This window comes from Petromyzon marinus, chromosome 14 (assembly GCF_048934315.1).
Source record: "Petromyzon marinus isolate PM22_M1 ecotype Great Lakes invasive population chromosome 14, UKy_Petmar_22M1.pri1.0, whole genome shotgun sequence".
NCBI lineage: Eukaryota > Metazoa > Chordata > Hyperoartia > Petromyzontiformes > Petromyzontidae > Petromyzon > Petromyzon marinus.
Genome location: NC_133680.1, coordinates 5,988,726 through 6,007,236, shown reverse-complemented (window position 1 = coordinate 6,007,236; position 18,511 = coordinate 5,988,726). Strand labels below are relative to the sequence as shown.

The 18,511-nt window shown below is 44.5% G+C and overlaps 1 protein-coding gene across 3 annotated transcripts in view; it reads right to left on the bottom strand.

The window, feature by feature from the left end:
• Nucleotides 1–87: 87 nt before the first annotated feature.
• MON2 (MON2 regulator of endosome-to-Golgi trafficking) overlaps nucleotides 88–18,511 on the bottom strand; it is a 49,772-nt gene continuing 31,348 nt past the window's right edge. For 2 of the 3 annotated variants that reach the window (XM_032954215.2, XM_076067049.1), the window contains exons 24-36: nucleotides 17,685–18,038; nucleotides 16,838–17,036; nucleotides 16,539–16,723; nucleotides 13,113–13,523; nucleotides 9,854–9,997; nucleotides 9,127–9,144; nucleotides 7,981–8,109; nucleotides 6,918–7,108; nucleotides 6,025–6,085; nucleotides 5,509–5,632; nucleotides 3,506–3,713; nucleotides 2,283–2,365; nucleotides 88–1,370 (exon numbers count right to left, since the gene is read on the bottom strand). In XM_032954215.2, coding sequence (XP_032810106.2) covers nucleotides 1,207–1,370; nucleotides 2,283–2,365; nucleotides 3,506–3,713; nucleotides 5,509–5,632; nucleotides 6,025–6,085; nucleotides 6,918–7,108; nucleotides 7,981–8,109; nucleotides 9,127–9,144; nucleotides 9,854–9,997; nucleotides 13,113–13,523; nucleotides 16,539–16,723; nucleotides 16,838–17,036; nucleotides 17,685–18,038 — 2,271 coding nt within the window. In that variant the 3' untranslated portion in view covers nucleotides 88–1,206. The remainder of the gene's footprint in view (nucleotides 1,371–2,282; nucleotides 2,366–3,505; nucleotides 3,714–5,508; nucleotides 5,633–6,024; nucleotides 6,086–6,917; nucleotides 7,109–7,980; nucleotides 8,110–9,126; nucleotides 9,145–9,853; nucleotides 9,998–13,112; nucleotides 13,524–16,538; nucleotides 16,724–16,837; nucleotides 17,037–17,684; nucleotides 18,039–18,511) is intronic. The other variant, XM_032954219.2, reaches the window with a different exon arrangement.

Genomic DNA, 18,511 nt, shown 5'->3' with positions numbered 1-18,511 from the left:
ATAATACAAAATGTCCGACTTTACAAACGATAAAACTGATGCACCTTGCTGAAAATGTAAACAAAATTGTTTTCCAAGCACATTCAATTGACAGTCAAAATACATTTAATGATACACACAGACAACTGTACTTGCTTTAATATACAATTACAGTAACCGGCTTTTTCTACGTCAGCCTAATACTGTATTAACACCATTCAAATAGACCGACATTAACAAACCAGCTAAACCAGCTGTAATGGGCACTAAGTACCAGCTGGTTGGAGCACTTATCACGCCCCAACCTTTAAATTCTAGTCATTTGGTAGTTAACTATTTATAAAAAAAAAACTGTAGTGCTCTTTTCCCATACCCAACACCACTGCCACGACTGACTTGAAGTCAGCATTCCCCTGCCTCTCACCCACCCTCAATCTGCTCGACTTCTGATTGAGCTTGCACTGTGAAAAGACAACCACCTGTATAAAAAAGCCTTGAGCAATGTAAGGTTTTACACAAGCGGTTGCGTCAATTAACCTTGTACTCTCAAAACAACCGATTGTATAAAAACCTTCATGGAAATTATGCCATTAAATTAGACGTTTTGAACACAAGGCATGATACAGCCATTATGTATCATCGAATTGACTGGATTGAAAGAGGACAATGTGAAAATTGCACACAAAAATACTCCCTAACATGTTTTTTGTTACTTTTGAGCCAGCTTGGATGAACCCCAGCAACAGCCTACTCGACGTTACGTTCCGTCTGATAGACAAAATGAGACTCCCGAATGTGTAAACCAGCTCAAGCGCTTAATGAATAAAGATTTCGAAAGGAGTCCTTTGGCATCCCCCCCCCCCCCAACCATTTTCCCCACTGACCTCAAATGTGCCACATGTGTGCGGTGTATGCACCCTACTGCAGCCAGATTATTTTTGTATCTCTTTGACAGTGCATCACAGCGTAGTGTGACTCTGCTTGGAACGGGCTGAATCACGTCATGTGGCACAGACGGTGGTGGTTACAGCCTGGTGAGTTGAGTCGCAAACGGAAGAAGCGTGGGCGAGTTAAGACGTGGATTTTTTTTTCCCGAAACGGGGCCGATGACATGCGGCTACAGCAGTAAGCGCAGGGCGTGGTGGCGTTGCACGGAATCGCAGCACCGGACTGGCGCGGTGACTGCAGTGCTATTGTGTGTAGTGCACGCGGGGCCTTGCGTTGCAATCATGAGGTTCCGTTCTGCAGCTTGCAGGGTGGTGGCCGCAGCATGTCCTGGAAAGGATGCATGGCCTCTTGGAGGGCCAGGCACACATCCGGACACGTGCACGACACGCACGCGACCAGCGTCGGGTACAACGCTATCACCTGCTCCCACATGCTCATGTCCACTGTAAAAACAAGAGGGATTGTGCAAAAAAAACCCGCCAATAAATGAGTGCATAGTTAAAAGAATGACCAAGTGAATATGACGCCCGCATGCACATGGCCTCACAGGATTTCCTGTCAACCCACCCATGCGCTAATGACAAAAAAAATGTCATCTCCATGCACTGATGTGTTTAAGTGGCCCAGGTAAAACAGCACACAAGTACACGTTTGCGTACAATTCAAACGACAAATATAACAGTGTTGTGTGCGTCAATAATTTATGAGCCTCCAACACTGCAGTCACTGCTGCATAACCAGCACATCCGGTATTACCTGCAATTCTCGTGGATAGATAATTTCTAAATCTGTGACGTGTGGTGTACATCATAACATTTAAAGTCCTGAAGAGAAACAACCAGCAGCTAGCTGTATGGAACATTTCAAAGCCCAGGACATTTTAAAAGCCTACTAAATATAACTCCTAAATGACCACGTGCGTACCACTTGTTGTTTACACAAGGGTCTTTTAAGATTATATACTCTGTGGGCTAAGATTGTTTAAATGTGTCTTGACATTGAAACCAAAACATTCACAAGTTTTTTTTAATATATATAACATACAAATGTTTGCTTTCCCATTTAATTAGCGGTCATAAACAGCATATTTATATTTGTTGTTTGCAGGCAACACGTATACAAAAAATATATCCCTGTCATGAAGCTTGCCAAATCAAATAGAGCACACAAAGACATTCACTAGCGCCATCAACCCGGGTTTCGCCCATATATTCTTCTATGGTAGACACTGATAACAGTGGCAGAATGGAAAGAATAACAAAGGAGTCTTTTCATAGCATAAAAATAGCTCGTCGCGGTTACTTTAAACGCCCACGCCCGCATTGGGGCTGCAAATGAAGTGAAGCAAAACTCACCATTTTCCGGTCGAGTCTTTTTCAACGAATCCATTAGTGTACTTGTTGCTTTTAATACAAAAACTACTTCTGTTATCCTCTGCCTGTGAAACCAAAGGAGAAAACCGATCAACTAACTTTCAACGACACGAAGCGAAGAAAAGTGTGTTCCTCGTCATGGAAATGAGTTTTACAAATATAACCTTGCAATCAACAGAGATGCCGGCTGTAACAGCAGCTGTAAAAAAATTGTTCCCGTGAAAGTGAATTGGACAGGTGAGGTGACTCGAGCACAGACGTGAAAATAAAACAGTGGTTGCGGCAAAACTGGGGCGGCAAAGGATAAGGATACCACACTGTATCAAACAACAATATCGTGAACATTACGCGACGCATCCACAAACAAACCTTGTTCAGCAGTTCTACTACTGTACCTTTCTACCTGATGACGATTGCTTGTGTTGCGATCGAAACGTGATTTTTTTTTCTACCTACGTGTATTTTCCTAAAATAACCAAAGAGTATAAACCTTAGAGTTTTAAACTGATTTTCGAAAAGGGTCCTCTATTTATGTGTATGTACAGACTTTGTCTCATTCCGCTGCTGGATGAGTGCCTCCCAATGCCATGACCGCCTCACAATGCCATGACCATACCTCACCACGCTGTTCAGTGTGGGTTAGTTCAGGCAGGCAGTACAGATGTGGATGCATAGTACAATACATCATTCTTATGCCCTCTGCTGCCCATAACGGAGCCCCACGGCAGTCTACAAGCCGCAAGTTTTATGCACGGCGATTGCCCCATCCAAGCACTATCCCCAGCTCAACTCTGCTTAGCTTCCAAGATCTAATGAGAAGCAGGCACATTCTGGGCGATTTGGTCATAAGGCCAGATTTGTGATAGTGTGGCCAATTTCTCGGTTATTACATCACGCGGAAGGAAACCCGATTCTATCCCCTCCAAGGGGCTGGATTATACAAGTGTATTGCAGTGTTCTTCATTGCAAGGCCCGCGGGCCACTGGCGGCCCCGGGTGGCCTTTAGTGCGGCCCTTGACGTGCGGCCCCCCACAATACACAGATGTGAAAAGCCACATCATGTGTCACGGCCCTCACACTGATGTCTTATCGGCAAAAGTGCCCCCCCCCCCCCCAACCCTGAATAGTGAAGAACACTGGTGTATTGCCACCGCGACTATGACTGACGTACGCGCGCGTGATGTACGCTCTCCGGAACGGCGCACCTGGGCAGGGGACAGGAGCCGCTGAGTCGCTCATCCTCCACGTACTTGGCGAGCACCTGCTGCGCTCGCTGAAGCAGCGCGGCGAGCGCCATGCGCGAGATGTAGCCCTCCTGCGCACTCGTCGCCTTGCCGCTCAGCGAGAACTGCAGCAGCGTCTCGAAGCACACCTTGGAGAACTCCTCGCGCATGCGGTAGCTAACCTCCGCCTCTGCACGCCGGCAATGTCACAAAAACAACGACAGCCACGGTTGTACGTGCACACGCACACACCCATTTGTCAATCCGCTGCTGGATGAGGGCCTGCCCGCACTGTGCGTGGTTGCTGTGGTTATTTGAACCAGGCTTCACCAAGCTGGACAGTGAGGGTCGGTGAAGGTTGATGGTGGTTGGATGGGAGGGGCCAGGACTTGTTTGGGAATGACTTGACACCCATATTGGTCTGGTCTAGATTGTATGTGCGCTAGTGCATTATACAGCCCTAAAGACAATCCAGAGCTGGATTAGGGCCTTGCCACACCATGCGGATCATGGTGGTTAATTTACCATACTTCACCACACTGGTAAATGTGTAGGTCAGTGAAGGCATGGAACATAGAAGTGGGGGGTTTTGCTACCCTTCCCTCTGCTATCCAAGTCCTACGACAACCTGTTTGTGCATGGTAGTCATCCATCTGAACACTAGTAAGGCTTTTCCAATATTTGATGGGAACAATCTGGGTGATTTTATTGCATCATAGGCCAGCCATAATTATACGCAATGAATCCAGTACAGATTGTTATTGCTGCGATTCACACGTACTACTGTTTTGTATAGCATCTTGATATGCAGTTGTATTTAGACATTATCTAAACACAATGTATTTTGCAAACATTGTATTTATTATAATGGTCTAATGTCCATTGAATGATGCATGCAAGAAATTATTATTAAGTTGTGTTAGAAATATAAGGTAATTTTGGTTAATGGAGCACAAAAACCTGTACAACAAAATAAATGAATACACAAATGAGACTTAACCCAAATTGTGGCAGTTAATTGAATTTGAGAAGTATGTTATTAAGTTATGAACTAAAATCATTGTTTCTTCCTGTCTCAGGGTTAACTGTGCTATGTTCTTCCATCCTATAATCAGCATTTAAAGGCAATATAATTGACACAGCAAGCAAATGTGATTAATAAAATGTTTTGTTTGAATTATTTGAACAAAAATTACATTGACTAAATTTTTACTTATTTTGAAAAGTGATATCATTCGGGCAATTAGTCACTTACATAACACCCAATATTATACAAGATTAAATCCTGCACCATCAGACTGAACCGCAAAAGTCTCTGATGACGTCACTAAAAACCAAACCTGCATTTGACTCACAGTGGTGACCTGAAAAACGGCCATGACCCTGCAACTGTGGCCCATTTTTTTCCACTGCGTAATGTCGTCATCATCGCCAGCCACGATCTCTCCACTACTGGAGAAAGGCCACTCCAAGCCATTGCCACCGCTGGTGGAAAGGCCTCCACGAGAGGGAACCCTGGAGAGACATTCTAGAGGGTATTTGGCCTACTCTTGCATGCTGGCCAGACATCATGGCAGAGGTGAGAGCATCCACAATTCCCCAGTGGCTTCCACTTGACATTGTTCCTCCCCACAGAGAACTCGGTCCGCTGTGGCCAGTCCCGCCTGTGGTAGTGCACCTTGGTGTCTAAATTTTTTGTAGTCATTTTTGATTACTTTAGTATAAATACATGTTAATTTTGATTCATGTTGTTGTTTTCTGACTTTATGTGAACGAAAAGACAGAAATTCGCCCGTTCTCTCATTGAAAATAGGTAAATTTCAAAATATCACTGTCCTGGTCACAAACGCAGTTTGTGGGGAATAATAGCCATTTTCTATACTTTTTAGGCAGAAGAAATTACGAAATAACACTTACTACACAGAAACAAAAATTGTGTTACAGAGTGTAATGTATCGGGGCTGTGTAATAAGGCAATGCAGTACCGGTAAAGGAGGTGGACTGTGAGTGGATGGAGCCTTTGTTAAGCATGCTCATGATCTGGTTGACAAATTCCTTAGGGATGAAGAGCGCGTGGGGTAGAATGTCTGTGCCGATGAGCTGCACCACCTGAAACGAGCAACAGCCTGGCAATCAAGCATCAGTCTCCAGCGCGGTGCACAGTGGCAGAAGGCATTCATTAGGGCCGTACAACAGACTGTTACAGATGCATCAATGGACACAGCAGTTTGCATTTGTGTCAACCGGCGTTAGAACCAATGTACACATTCACAGCAATTAGCATTAATACCAGTAGATGACAGCTGGTGGTATTAATTGTAGAAGAAAAATTACGTGGACAGAATCAATAATGTATTAAAGTTTTTCAATAAGATTTAGTCAAATGCACATTTTTATTTCAAATTAAGAGTACACATGATTAAAGTCAGTAAACTTACAGCTGTGGGAGTAATTGTTTAAGTTATCCATGACTTAGACCATAAATAATTGTAGCAGCAAACCTGAACGTCAATGCTTTCATTCTTCTGAAACTCTTGCAAAGACAGGTTTTCCGGTGGAGTGCTGAATAAACAGATGATTATGTATCAGCTGGTGGGCATTCGTCGGCAAGGTTATTGTTTACAATGAGAAAGTCTTAAATATAATGGGGAAGGGTGGGTGAGGTTCATGAGATTGTATTATTCTTCGAGGGGTGTGAAAAGGGTCAAGTGTACGGTCGGTTTGGGTGGGGTTGTCAGTAAGCGATTCATGCCCAGCGATGCAATGACCCCAAGCTATTCATGCCACTATTAAGGGCTGCGTTTCGATTACATTTTTATTTATTTTACGATGCAATTTTACCATCCTGTTTGCATTGTTTCACCTCTTCTGTGGTGTGTCGTTTTGGAATGGCAGTTAGCATACATTCGATATATATATATTTATTGATTATTTGGGGACAATTTTTACGTGTTTTCAGAATTTGGTATTTTTAGATCATTTCAATCACATACGAAGTGCCTGATTTAAAGCTTAGCACACTGAACTTGTAGTCGAGATATTGCCAAAAAAACTCATTCTTTTTGTTACAATTTTTTTATTTGACCAGGTAAAGCCCACTAAACTATATAGCTCTTTTCTAGAAGCGACTTGGCAAAAAATGATAGCTCAATGAAGTGGCTGAAGATGTGGATATTTATATCAGCCAAATACTCTCAACGTGTATGTTTCTAAATGTTGACGGAAAAACTGGTGGACCTGGAGAAAAATCCAAGGTACCATGGGGAGAAGATGCAAACTCTATAACTATGCAGGCGTCAGGGTCGGGATCGAACCAACGACCTGTATACCAGGCGAGGTAGTTAACATCTTGCCACCGTGGCACCATATATATGTCTCTGTAGAGCTGGTCCACCTGTTGGTGAAGAGGAAGTCCTGGAAGGTTGCGGCCAGCTCACTCCACATGGCGTCAAACTTTCCAGAGGAGGCATGCTGCCGAGCGACTGGCAGCCCCACGGCCAGCACGCGCAGCAACGACGTCACCGCCAACCGCCAGGTACTCTCCGATGGGCACGTGTACTTCATGCTTAGTGGCACTCGCAGCGTCTGCACAATACCAGTGCACCTTCAATCAGAATCTTTTGTTGTCAAAATCTCATTGCACAAAATCTGAAGAGAAATTATCGCGGTGGGCAGCCGAGATGACAACTTCCAATCAGATCGCAGAGACAGATCATGTGACTGCCCCACATTACGATCTTTCCATCTGAGAAGTAGCAGCTTCAAGTTCATGCATGAGCAGTATCTATATGCGATACTGTATGGCGAAAATTGTGTGGTGATAGTGTTGCATAATTGTATGGCATGACGGTGTGGTGTGGAGTGACCCTATAGCATTGATGTTGTGGCGTGATTGGGGTGGCGTAGCCCTAACTGTTGTGTTTGAAGACATCTTTTCATGATCTTGATCATTTGCTTGTACCATGTCTCTCTTGCGTAAAAAAATATTGAAATTTCTATGTATCTACAGACCTACATTTGTATAAAAATATGGCACAGTTGGCTACGTGCAATGCGAAAGAAGTTCAACATATGTACATATATAGCAAAGTGCATAATCAGGACAGAATTATAAATAAATTAAGAGCTATAGTGTAGTGTAAAAACCTAAGTGAAATGTGACACTTCAAGCTAATTAAAAGTTTTCAAAAGCATGTGCATCCAATGGTGTTTGGATCCGCTTCGACGTCGCATTATACTCGAAGGCCCAGACACCTTTGGTGCTCAGAACACTCACGAGGGATATTGCAAGACTTGCATTCATTTTTGTTTTTAATTTCACCCACATGCTACTCCTACATTTATTTTTGTACACTTTGGGAGCAGCGTTTGACCTGCTTGACACTCCCTGCAACCGCCACACACAAGGAGACACTCACTCCCCCGGCCACCAACACCTCCACACCCCTATCGAGCACCTTGATGATCTCCTGCAGGACATTCTCGTTGACCACCGCCTTGTGGCACGCCGTCTTCTGGTACAGCTCCACCACCAGCTCCAGGGCGCGCTCCGCAAACGGGACATAGTTCATGGCCACCCACTCCGCCTAGGAGCGTCGACACGTACGCGCACACAGCAAAAAGGCATAGCGCACGTGAACAGGGGAGCCAACGAGAAAGGCACGCCGAAAACGCTGCAGAGTGCGCATCAGTGCCTGCGGTGTAGCAACGCACGTACACTTGTGTTAACACTGAGTGTACAGGAGAACACACCAAAGGTCAAACAGAGCAAAGGGCGCTGACAGGGGGGGAATGTATCGCGTAGCAATAAGAATCAAATGAAGCACATGTAAAATTTTAGCTGGGTGTGTTTATGATTCTAAAGTCTGTGCCGTAACCTAACTCCACCCCAGCAGGAGTCCCAAGTACCAAACCCTGGTTTTCCAGTTTTACTACCTTTGGTTCTTAACACAAGTTGTATGACGTACTTAAAGGCGTCAATAGCTACACTTTATCTACGGGGCAAAACATTGCCAATCGCTTGGTTATTCGGGAATGAATATAACTGTCAGTCCTGAATTCACACAGAACACGAAAGCAAGACACACTTTAAACAGATAAATAATGGCTATATACATTATACATTAAGTCAGCAGAAACCATAAAATACATCATAAATGTAAAAAAGAAATCCAACAACTAAAACCATATATATGATTTTCAAATTCCACCTACAAAGTTAGTATTCAGGACATAAGCTACATTTTACTCATTAAACCAGTGATATCATGCCCCGGAGGCAATTTTTATGTTAATATATCCAATTATTTAAACTTGGTGTCAGCCAAGCTACAATTTATTGCAACAAAAAGTATACTCATTAATACATTCGGTGTTTACTAAGCACTGTTTGTGTAGTCCTGGATACTTGTTTCGGTGGGGGAAAAAAACAATTGTAAATTTACATTTTAGAGCCCATTAAAAGCTTGACAACCACGTGCAAAGGTCAAACACAAAGACCCAATCACCACATCGTAACTTCCCAAAGCATGCGTGGCCATAGTCCCATTTCTGTGATCATCCCAAAAAATATGCACCAACACGAACCCTCAAGATCAACTCACCGGGGCAAACAGTTGGACCTAGCAGTCCAGAATTGCAGCATAGAGGAACAATAACAACATTATTCATTAGTGATTTCAGTTTTACTAAGAATGTGTTTCATTGTCCAAACTGCATTTTAAATTATTGGACAACGCAGCTGTTAAACTTAGCTCACCGAGCTGTCGTTTGTGACTAATGCTGGCAAAATCAACATCCCCAGCGGGTGGTTACACATGGTTTGAGCTTAACAACACATACTAAATATAGCTCGCAAACAGCAAACGCCAGTCATATTAAAACCTGGGCCAATTTAGTTTTAGCTGTGCAATGTTTAGAGCACTGTATATGTCTGACAGCAAGCCAACTATAATGAACAATAAAAAAATCTGAAAGCAATTAATCTTGCTTCTCTACTAAAATTAGATTTAATGACCACAAACACATTTCACTTTCAACTAGATATATCATTATGGGATAGATATTATCCCACATATTCATGGTATTTAAAACAGGGGTCATACATCCAATAAAAATAATATATTTGTGAGGTTCTATCGTAAACATAATGTAATTAATATTCGCCCTGTTAAAAAAAATCGTGGACACTAAAATAAGTTCAACCCATTTTTTTTCAATAACTCTTTTTAATAAACCGATTGTTATCACTGGTGAGGAATTCATACAGAAAACTCGGTCAATCAGACAGTAGGCGATACGTGAGGAAAAGGTGACGGGCTCACTTATCACCTGATTGTACTTTGCGTTGGCCACGTTCTTGGTCTCCAGCTTGCCGTACTGCGGTGGTACGCAGGCAAACGCCACAAACTTGAGCAGCTGCTGGAAGATGGCCGGGTACATAGCCTGCATGCTTTCAGGACCAGTGCAGATGGCCTGGCGCACCACACAGCAAAAGGCACCGATGGTGGATCAGCGGTTTCATACAAACTGGTATGAACAACCAGAGATGCATCGAAGGTATTGCTTTTAGTACAGTTTCAATTTCTGAAGACTGTCATAACATGAAAAAAAATCTAATATTATAGTTTTTACTGCCAAAGAAAACCCATATGTTTCCTTTAAAGCCTGCTATTAAATTGAAAATATTCCTATAAATACTTTAATAGAAAACATTCCCACCAAATAAAAATATATTTGGTCTTTGGAGGAAAGAAACAAGGTCACATGGGTGACTGTGGCTGGGATTTCAGCAATGCCGTGTTTTGGAAAGGCATTTGCAGTGAATCACCCCGAAGGCATCTCTGCATTGTTTTGAAAGATAATATTGCTCCTACCACACTACATTCCACACAGGGCAATTCAATATGAAATTGTTATCATATTCAACTGACATAGCAACTCCTACGAATATTACATATAGTTGCACTTTAAAGCACGTTTATCAAGTTACGTATAATATTGGGCTCCAATGTTAAAAATACATTCACCCGGTGGCGCTGGATAACATTACTGAATCAAGTTATTCTGTCGAGCAAAATATAATATTTTGCCTATACTTGAGCACCGATGGTTGCTGTAAAAGTGTAAGCAACTATTTGACTTTCCAGTATTCTTGCTATTGGCTGCTGTGAACTATACATTCTCTGACACAGTGTGGTGCAGAGCTTTGTATTTTGCTTGCTGTACATCCCAAATAAATAAATAAACATCTATTGACGTTGGCCAAGTCGGCCAGCTTCTCTTAAGACATCCACAAACATTATTGGAACGTTTACATTATGAGACCTCCTTTGCCAGTAACAAGATAAAGTAATAGGTTTTTACCCTTTTATCTGGCACAAACACTGACACCTTTATACAAGGGATCATGTTTGCAAAAACCACAACACAAGTAGTCAAAATGCAAACAAAAAAGACAACTCTGATCATATGCACTGTCCTTGAATTTGATTGGTCCTCACCCGAGACGGCTTTTCTTAGGAGCCCAGTCTCCACTGGTGTTGGACCAGAAGACGCCAAAAGGCGTACAACTCAAAAACAGCGCACCATCAGAGTATTGAGAGCTCGGGTTTAAGCACTTACATTATGAGACCTCCTTTGCCAGGAACAAGATAGTGTTCACATGATAGTGGAGTGAGCGCAGGCACGCAGTTGAGCGAGGGTTCTTTCCTGGCCGGTGGTGGGCAGCGTCATTTCCTATGGGTTGAGCTGCAAGGTGCTGGCAGCGTAGTGCACTGCTCGCTATGAGAGTTCTCAATGGAAATGTCCTCATTACATGGCATGTGCCAAGAGCACAACTGGAATATAATTTGGTGTGGGGGAAAAAAATCGAAATGAACAACCAGGCCATTTTCAAATATATTCACACTGTAGAGATTCACGTGTCATAACCTAAACGCAGTGGAATGTAAGCACGAGGGTGCTGACATTCATTCATTTCCACTCGTTCAGCAATGATGCAGAAGTCAACGATCTATGACACAATATTATTTCTGCACTAAAACCAATACACTTGCTATCTGTTTGCTGCAGAATGAAGCTTAAGGTTTCCCACTGCATTTTTAAGGCCTTAAATGGCTTTCCACCTCATGGCTTAGCACCTTATCTTTATTCGCCTTCGAATAGGTTACCTATCTACGTGACTTTACCAAAAGACCCAAAGAATAGGAATTCCTGCAGTCACAAAAGCTTTAAGTCAAGATTTCACCTTATCTTTTACAAACAGTTGTTCCCCATGCCATTTGTAATCTTTGTTCCAAACGGCAGATTGCTAATCGTCACACGAATTAACTACGATCTGCGGGACACAAGGCTTTGTTTTGTTTGAACCTGAACTACATAACTTACTGCCTAAGCCAGGGGTGGGGAACCTTTTTTTCTGCCAAAGGCCATTTGGATATTGATAACATAATTTGCGGGCCATACAAAATTATCAACTTAAAAATTAGCCTGTGATATTTTGTCAAACATTTAATTAACTCACCCCTAATGTGATGGCTGGAACCGCTTTTCTTTGGTGAGGCGTGTGATGATGTTAGCTGGTATCGATGATGTTGCTACTCGCAACTGCTTTTCCCGGTGTGCTCCTAGATTTATTGAATTTCGAGTCCCGCCTGCGGTTGCCTTGGCAGGGCCACCACCAAATAATTTCGTGGGCCTTATACGGCCCGCGGGCCGCACGTTCCCCACCCCTGGCATAAGCAAGTACATTTTTCTTTTATTTTAATCACTTCTAAAAACTAAAATTTGTATCCTTTCCTGATCGGTATGTTTCGTGTCATACATTTGTACTTTTAAATACATTTTCTCCTTTTTTATCTTTAACTGCAAAGCACCTTGGGCATGACTTCAGTGGTGCTGTAAAACCTTGACTGTATTACAGTGGCGGGCTGTGTATTTTACACCTAGGCCTTCAGTGCTATCCTCCCGCAATTAAAACCGCCTTCAAATAACCTGACCATGACACTATGGCTATATGCTATTGTCATTCGACGTAACCACTCCATATTGAGTGACAGTAACCTTTATGGAGTGGAATAAAGTGATTTAACACGAGGCTCAACACCTATGAGAATTATAATAGACTAATTGCAGAGACGTGAGTACATGGTGACTGAAACCATCAAGGATGTACCACTATTACGCAGTATGACAAAATGCTACATCACAAATAGACAAGGATACTGCACGTACGATTATTGCGATTTTAATCGGTCAGAATCAGATTTATCTTGAGGAATCCGATGAGCTATGAAGCTCTTTTTTTCACAGATGTCCAGCAAGGGCGGGTCAGAACGTTACAACAGCAAACAATACAAAAACACACCAGGAGTGCAAAGTATAGGAAAGGTAAACAAATCACTCCACAAAAATATGCAAATAAAACTAAACTATTCATATCTTACCAGAAAAAGCCCACTGAGCTATTAACTTATTTTTCAGAAGCGACCTGGCCACAAATGGTAGCTGAACAATGGAAAATGTATAGCAGCAAAAATAATCTGATTACTCTAAATGTATGCTTCTAATCAACGGGGAGAGGACTCACCTTCTGCAGGAGCGTGAGAGCTCCGAGAACAGCCTCCTGCAGCGCCGTGAGTATGGCCTCCGTGAAGGAGGGCAGCAAGAAGGGCGACACGTCCGAGCTGATGGGCACGGAGACGGCGCCGTACATGATCACGCCCAGCACCCGCATCTCCGTCATGCCGAACCGTGGCCGCACGTGGCGAAAGAGCGCGGGGAAGATGTGCACGAGCGCCGCCAAGTACAGCTGGCTGGGCACGAAGGTGGCTCGCTCGCCGTCGCACGGGGGCTGCGTGCTCTCGCCGCCGATGCGCACCCACGCGAGCCACGCCGCCCACCACAGCTCCGCGTCCTCGTCGCCGCTCGGCCCGTCCGCCCCGTCGCCGCCGTCCACCAGCGAGTCGCTGCGGCCGAGCGCCGGGGGCATTCCCGGCAGCTGGCGACGGCCCACACACAGCGAGGGAAAAAAAGTATTTGATTCCCTGCTGATTTTGTACATTTGCCCACTGACAAAAAAATTATCAGTCTATAATTTTAATGGTAGGTTTATTTGAACAGTGAGAGACAGAATAACAACAAGAAAATCCAGAAAAATGCATGTCAAAAATGTTATACATTGATTTGCATTTTAATGAGGGAAATAAGTATTTGACCCCCTCTCAATCAGAAAGATTTCTGGCTCCCAGGTGTCTTTTATACAGGTAACGAGCTGAGATTAGGAGCACACTCTTAAAGGGAGTGCTCCTAATCTCAGCTTGTTACCTGTATAAAAGACACCTGTCCACAGAAGCAATCAATCAATCAGATTCCAAACTCTCCACCATGGCCAAGACCAAAGAGCTCTCCAAAGATGTCCGGGACAAGATTGTAGACCTACACAAGGCTGGAATGGGCTACAAGACCATTGCCAAGCAGCTTGGTGAGAAGGTGACAACAGTTGGTGCGATTATTCGCAAATGGATAAAACACAAAAGAACTGTCAATCTCCCTCGGCCTGGGGCTCCATGCAAGATCTCACCTTGCAGTGAGGAATCAGCCCAGAACTACACAGGAGGATCTTGTCAATGATCTCAAGGCAGCTGGGACCATAGTCACCAAGAAAACAATTGGTAACACACTACGCCGTGAAGGACTGAAATCCTGCAGTGCCCGCAAGGTCCCCCTGCTCAAGAAAGCACATATACATGCCCGTCTGAAGTTTGCCAATGAACATCTGAATGATTCAGAGGACAACTGGGTGAAAGTGTTGTGGTCAGATGAGACCAAAATGGAGCTCTTTGGCATCAACTCAACTCGCCGTGTTTGGAGGAGGAGAAATGCTGCCTATGACCCCAAGAACACCATCCCCACCGTCAAACATGGAGGTGGAAACATTATGCTTTGGGGGTGTTTTTCTGCTAAGGGGACAGGACAACTTCACTGCATCAAAGGGATGATGGACGGGGCCATGTACCGTCAAATCCTGGGTGAGAACCTCCTTCCCTCAGCCAGGACATTGAAAATGGGTCGTGGATGGGTATTCCAGCATGACAATGACCAAAAACACACGGCCAAGGCAACAAAGGAGTGGCTCAAGAAGAAGCACATTAAGGTCCTGGAGTGGCCTAGCCAGTCTCCAGACCTTAATCCCATAGAAAATAGCTGAAGGTTCGAGTTGCCAAATGTCAGTCTCGAAACCTTAATGACTTGGAGAAGATCTGCAAAGAGGAGTGGGACAAAATCCCTCCTGAGATGTGTGCAAACCTGGTGGCCAACTACAAGAAAGGTCTGACCTCTGTTATTGCCAACAAGAGTTTTGCTACCAAGTACTAAGTCATGTTTTGCAGAGGGGTCAAATACTTATTTCCCTCATTAAAATGCAAATCAATTTATAACATTTTTGACATGCGTTTTTCTAGATTTTGTTGTTATTCTGTCTCTCACTGTTCAAATAAACCTACCATTAAAATTATAGACTGATAATTTCTTTGTCAGTGGGCAAACGTACAAAATCAGCAGGGCATCAAATACTTTTTTCCCTCACTGTAGTTCGATTTTATAAGAATAGGTTTTACCCTTTCTGGCAATAAAACAGGTGTTAAGATGTTCAAACATCAAACATAAACCTTTGGCAAGGAATCGTGTCTGCATTAACCACACATACTTGTGGTGAACATGACAACAAAAACATGCTCTGGTAATAATATATGCACTGTCTTTGAAACTAATTGGTCTACACCAGAGGCAGCCTTCTTTAGGGCCTAGTCTCAAGCAGTGTTAGACCAGAGAATGCCAAAAGGCGAACAGTACAAAGATAATGCACTCTCAGAGCATTTATAGCTCGGGGTGAGCAGCTACAAAATGGTTAGCACAGTTCCACCCGCAAACCGGCAGCCTAAGTTGCATTTCCGGGCATGGCTAAATATCAGTGGCGAATGATATCTGATCTGTTTGTAGCCTTTTGGCATTGTTCTCTGGTCTGACACTGGTTAGACTAGGCTATAAAGAAGGCTGTCTCTGGTGTGTAGGGCAATCAGTCTCAAAGACAATGCATATATTACCAGAGCATGTTTTTGTCTGCATGTTCACCACAAGTACGTGTGGTTAATGCAGACATGATTCCTTGCAAAAGATTTCTGTTTGGTGTTTTAACACCTTAACACAAACTGTTTTATTGCCAGAAAGGGTAAAACCTATTCTTATACTTTGATACTGGCAAGAAAGGTCCCATATTACAGTTTGATTGGTTCCACACTCACGGGTCAGCGTCAGCCTAAAGTTCCACACCACTTTCGGTCTAAAATGCAGCAGTACAGGCTTTTTATCACAAAAAATATTAATAAGCATCAAGTCCAGCCACCAATGGCAAGTTTGAGTATTAGTGGGTGCCGGTCCAGAGCCTGGAAGAATGGGGTTGGTGTCTGGTTTGCAGCCCGGCCGTAACGATACAGCCAAATGGAATCGTGAAGCAGGAACCTGTGAACGATGACTTACCAAAGTTGGAAGTAGCCACACTTTACCCCACCACGTGACCTGCCAATCGACTGAGGTGTACCCATTGATACTACCGAGTGGACAGAGGCATGGGCAGGATTTAAGTAACGTGTCCATTGTTTCAACTGCTGCACCAGGAGAAGTGAAGGGGAGGGGTAATACAAGAACTGCTGCTATATTTAAGACCGGGAGCAAGTGGAGGGCTTCACCATTCTGGCGAATTGCCCGATGATGCTGGATGTAATTACCAGCGAAACGCTGTACTCAAACTGTAAATGTTGTGGCTTCACTCTTCAACACACCGGTGGGCTAAAGTAGTGAACTATTTGTCTTTTGTCAACGTGACACTTTTTTGCCGATTGGCCGTGTCGGGTGGTGGAGGGTTACGACACATTTATAAATAATGCGATCTAACCCAAAAACCTTGATTATGAATAATATTGGTCGCGAAAGCCTACGTGTTAAACTAACCACAAACCTGTGCGGTGTCGAGCGCTGAGACAAGGCCCTCGTCGCGCTCGCCCTCACGGCCCTGGGGTGGCACGATCTGCAGGATCTCCTGGAAGCTCTTAAGCGCCGCCAGGGACACCTCGCCATTGCGGCTCAATGCTGCCGCCTGGATGTGGTCCAGCAGGGCGTTCCACGCCTTCGAGAAGTCGCCCGCTGTGGGAAGGGGAACCGCGAGAATCTACCGTCAGTACTCTGCGCTCGCCCTGCGTTGAAAACTGATTCAGACGATTCGGAAGTTGGAAATGTGACGGGACGAGAGAGGCTTACTGAGCGCCTTAAGCAGCTTGCGACGCGTGTTGAAGATCCGCGCTACTCCAGCCAGCGCCAGCACCCAGGTCTCGGCCCACTGCTTCTCGGCCGTATCCCGCGAGTGGTGGATCAGGATGTTGGCACTTCCCGAGTCGATCTTCTCCTTGTCCGCCGTCTTGGCTGACTCGCGCACCTTGTCGAGCAGCGGGAACAGCACCTGCACGATAGGCAGAGAGGGCATTCTGATCACCCCCGACTGGACATCTGAGCTTCATAGCTCATCGGATTTCTCCAGTCTAAATAAAGATTATGATTCTGTACGGGGCCATGGTGACGTATGCTGCTACAGCCCAACACTCCTTCCTTGGTACTAAATGAACGGCGAGCGCTTCTCCCTCGGCATTACTCAAATAGTGGTGAGATGTTAACTACCTCGCCTGGTATACAGGTCGTGGGTTTGATCCCGACCCTGACGCCTTGAAATTTGGAGATTGCACGTTCTCCTCATGGTCTTGTATATTTTTCTCCAGGTTCTCCGTTTTTTTCCTCCACATTTAGAATCAACATAAGTTTACAGTATTTGGCTGCCATAAATTTTCACGTGATAAGCTACTTCGTCGAGCTATCATTTGTGGCCAGATCACTTCTGAAAAAAGGGCTACATAGCTGAGCGGGCCTTACACCTTGTAAAATAACCAAAAAATAGGAAAGTGATCCACTCGGCACACAGCTCCCTTGTGTTGAATGCACTAACCTCGCCTGCTGCTACCGTCACATGCTAACGATTGCCCACCTGACGATCCGAGCTAAAATTCGTGTCCCCTGTTCAAAGGGGGGGGGGGGGAGCTGGAGGGGAGTTCGCTACCTGCCAGAGCACCACGTTCCACGTGGACTGCTGCAGCTGGGTGCCGTGCGCACCGATGGTCGAGAAGAGGGTTTGCCCGGCGCTCTTGCGCACGGCCGGTCGCGGGTCCACGCACAGCATGCCGAGGCGCGAGTACAGCGTCAGCCACAGGCGATCAAACGGCGGCGCCGCAGCAAAGGGCGTCTCTGCCCCCTTCTCGTCAAGACCCTGCTGCTCCTCTTCCTCCTCCTCCTCCTCCCCTTCGTGTTTCCCGTCCTTCTCCGCGGTGCGCCGCCTCAGCTTCTGCGCTTCCTCTTGCTCCAGCGCACGCTCAACAATCTCCCGCCGCCTCGAGAAGTAGTCCGAGATGTTCCACTGCAAGGTGGAGGCAAGGGTCCATTAACGGGAATGCATTTTGACACCATTTGAACACACAAGTCAATATATGCGTGTAGAAAATCCACTGACAATTTTAAATGTGTTATAGAAAGGTTAGAAAGCAGATAAATAGAGTTGAGTCGCAGCTTACAACTAGAAATATGCGAAAAACTAAATGTTTGAACTTGGGTTCTGAAAAATTATGGCACGGAGTTTTCTTGGTTTAACTCAAAGGATAACATTAGCCTAAAGTTATAGATTGCTTTAAATCATGTACTGAGCTCTTAAAAATATGATCCCTCCCATCGGTGAAGCGAGTATATATATATGGAGTGTGATGCTGAAGTTGATAGAAAGCAGGCAAAGTCCATCACGAGTAATAATACACAGCAGACTTGGGGTCATTGATAATTACAATTACTGCACCAATGTTGGCTGAAATTACAATGTGGCTGAAACGATTGCGTGAA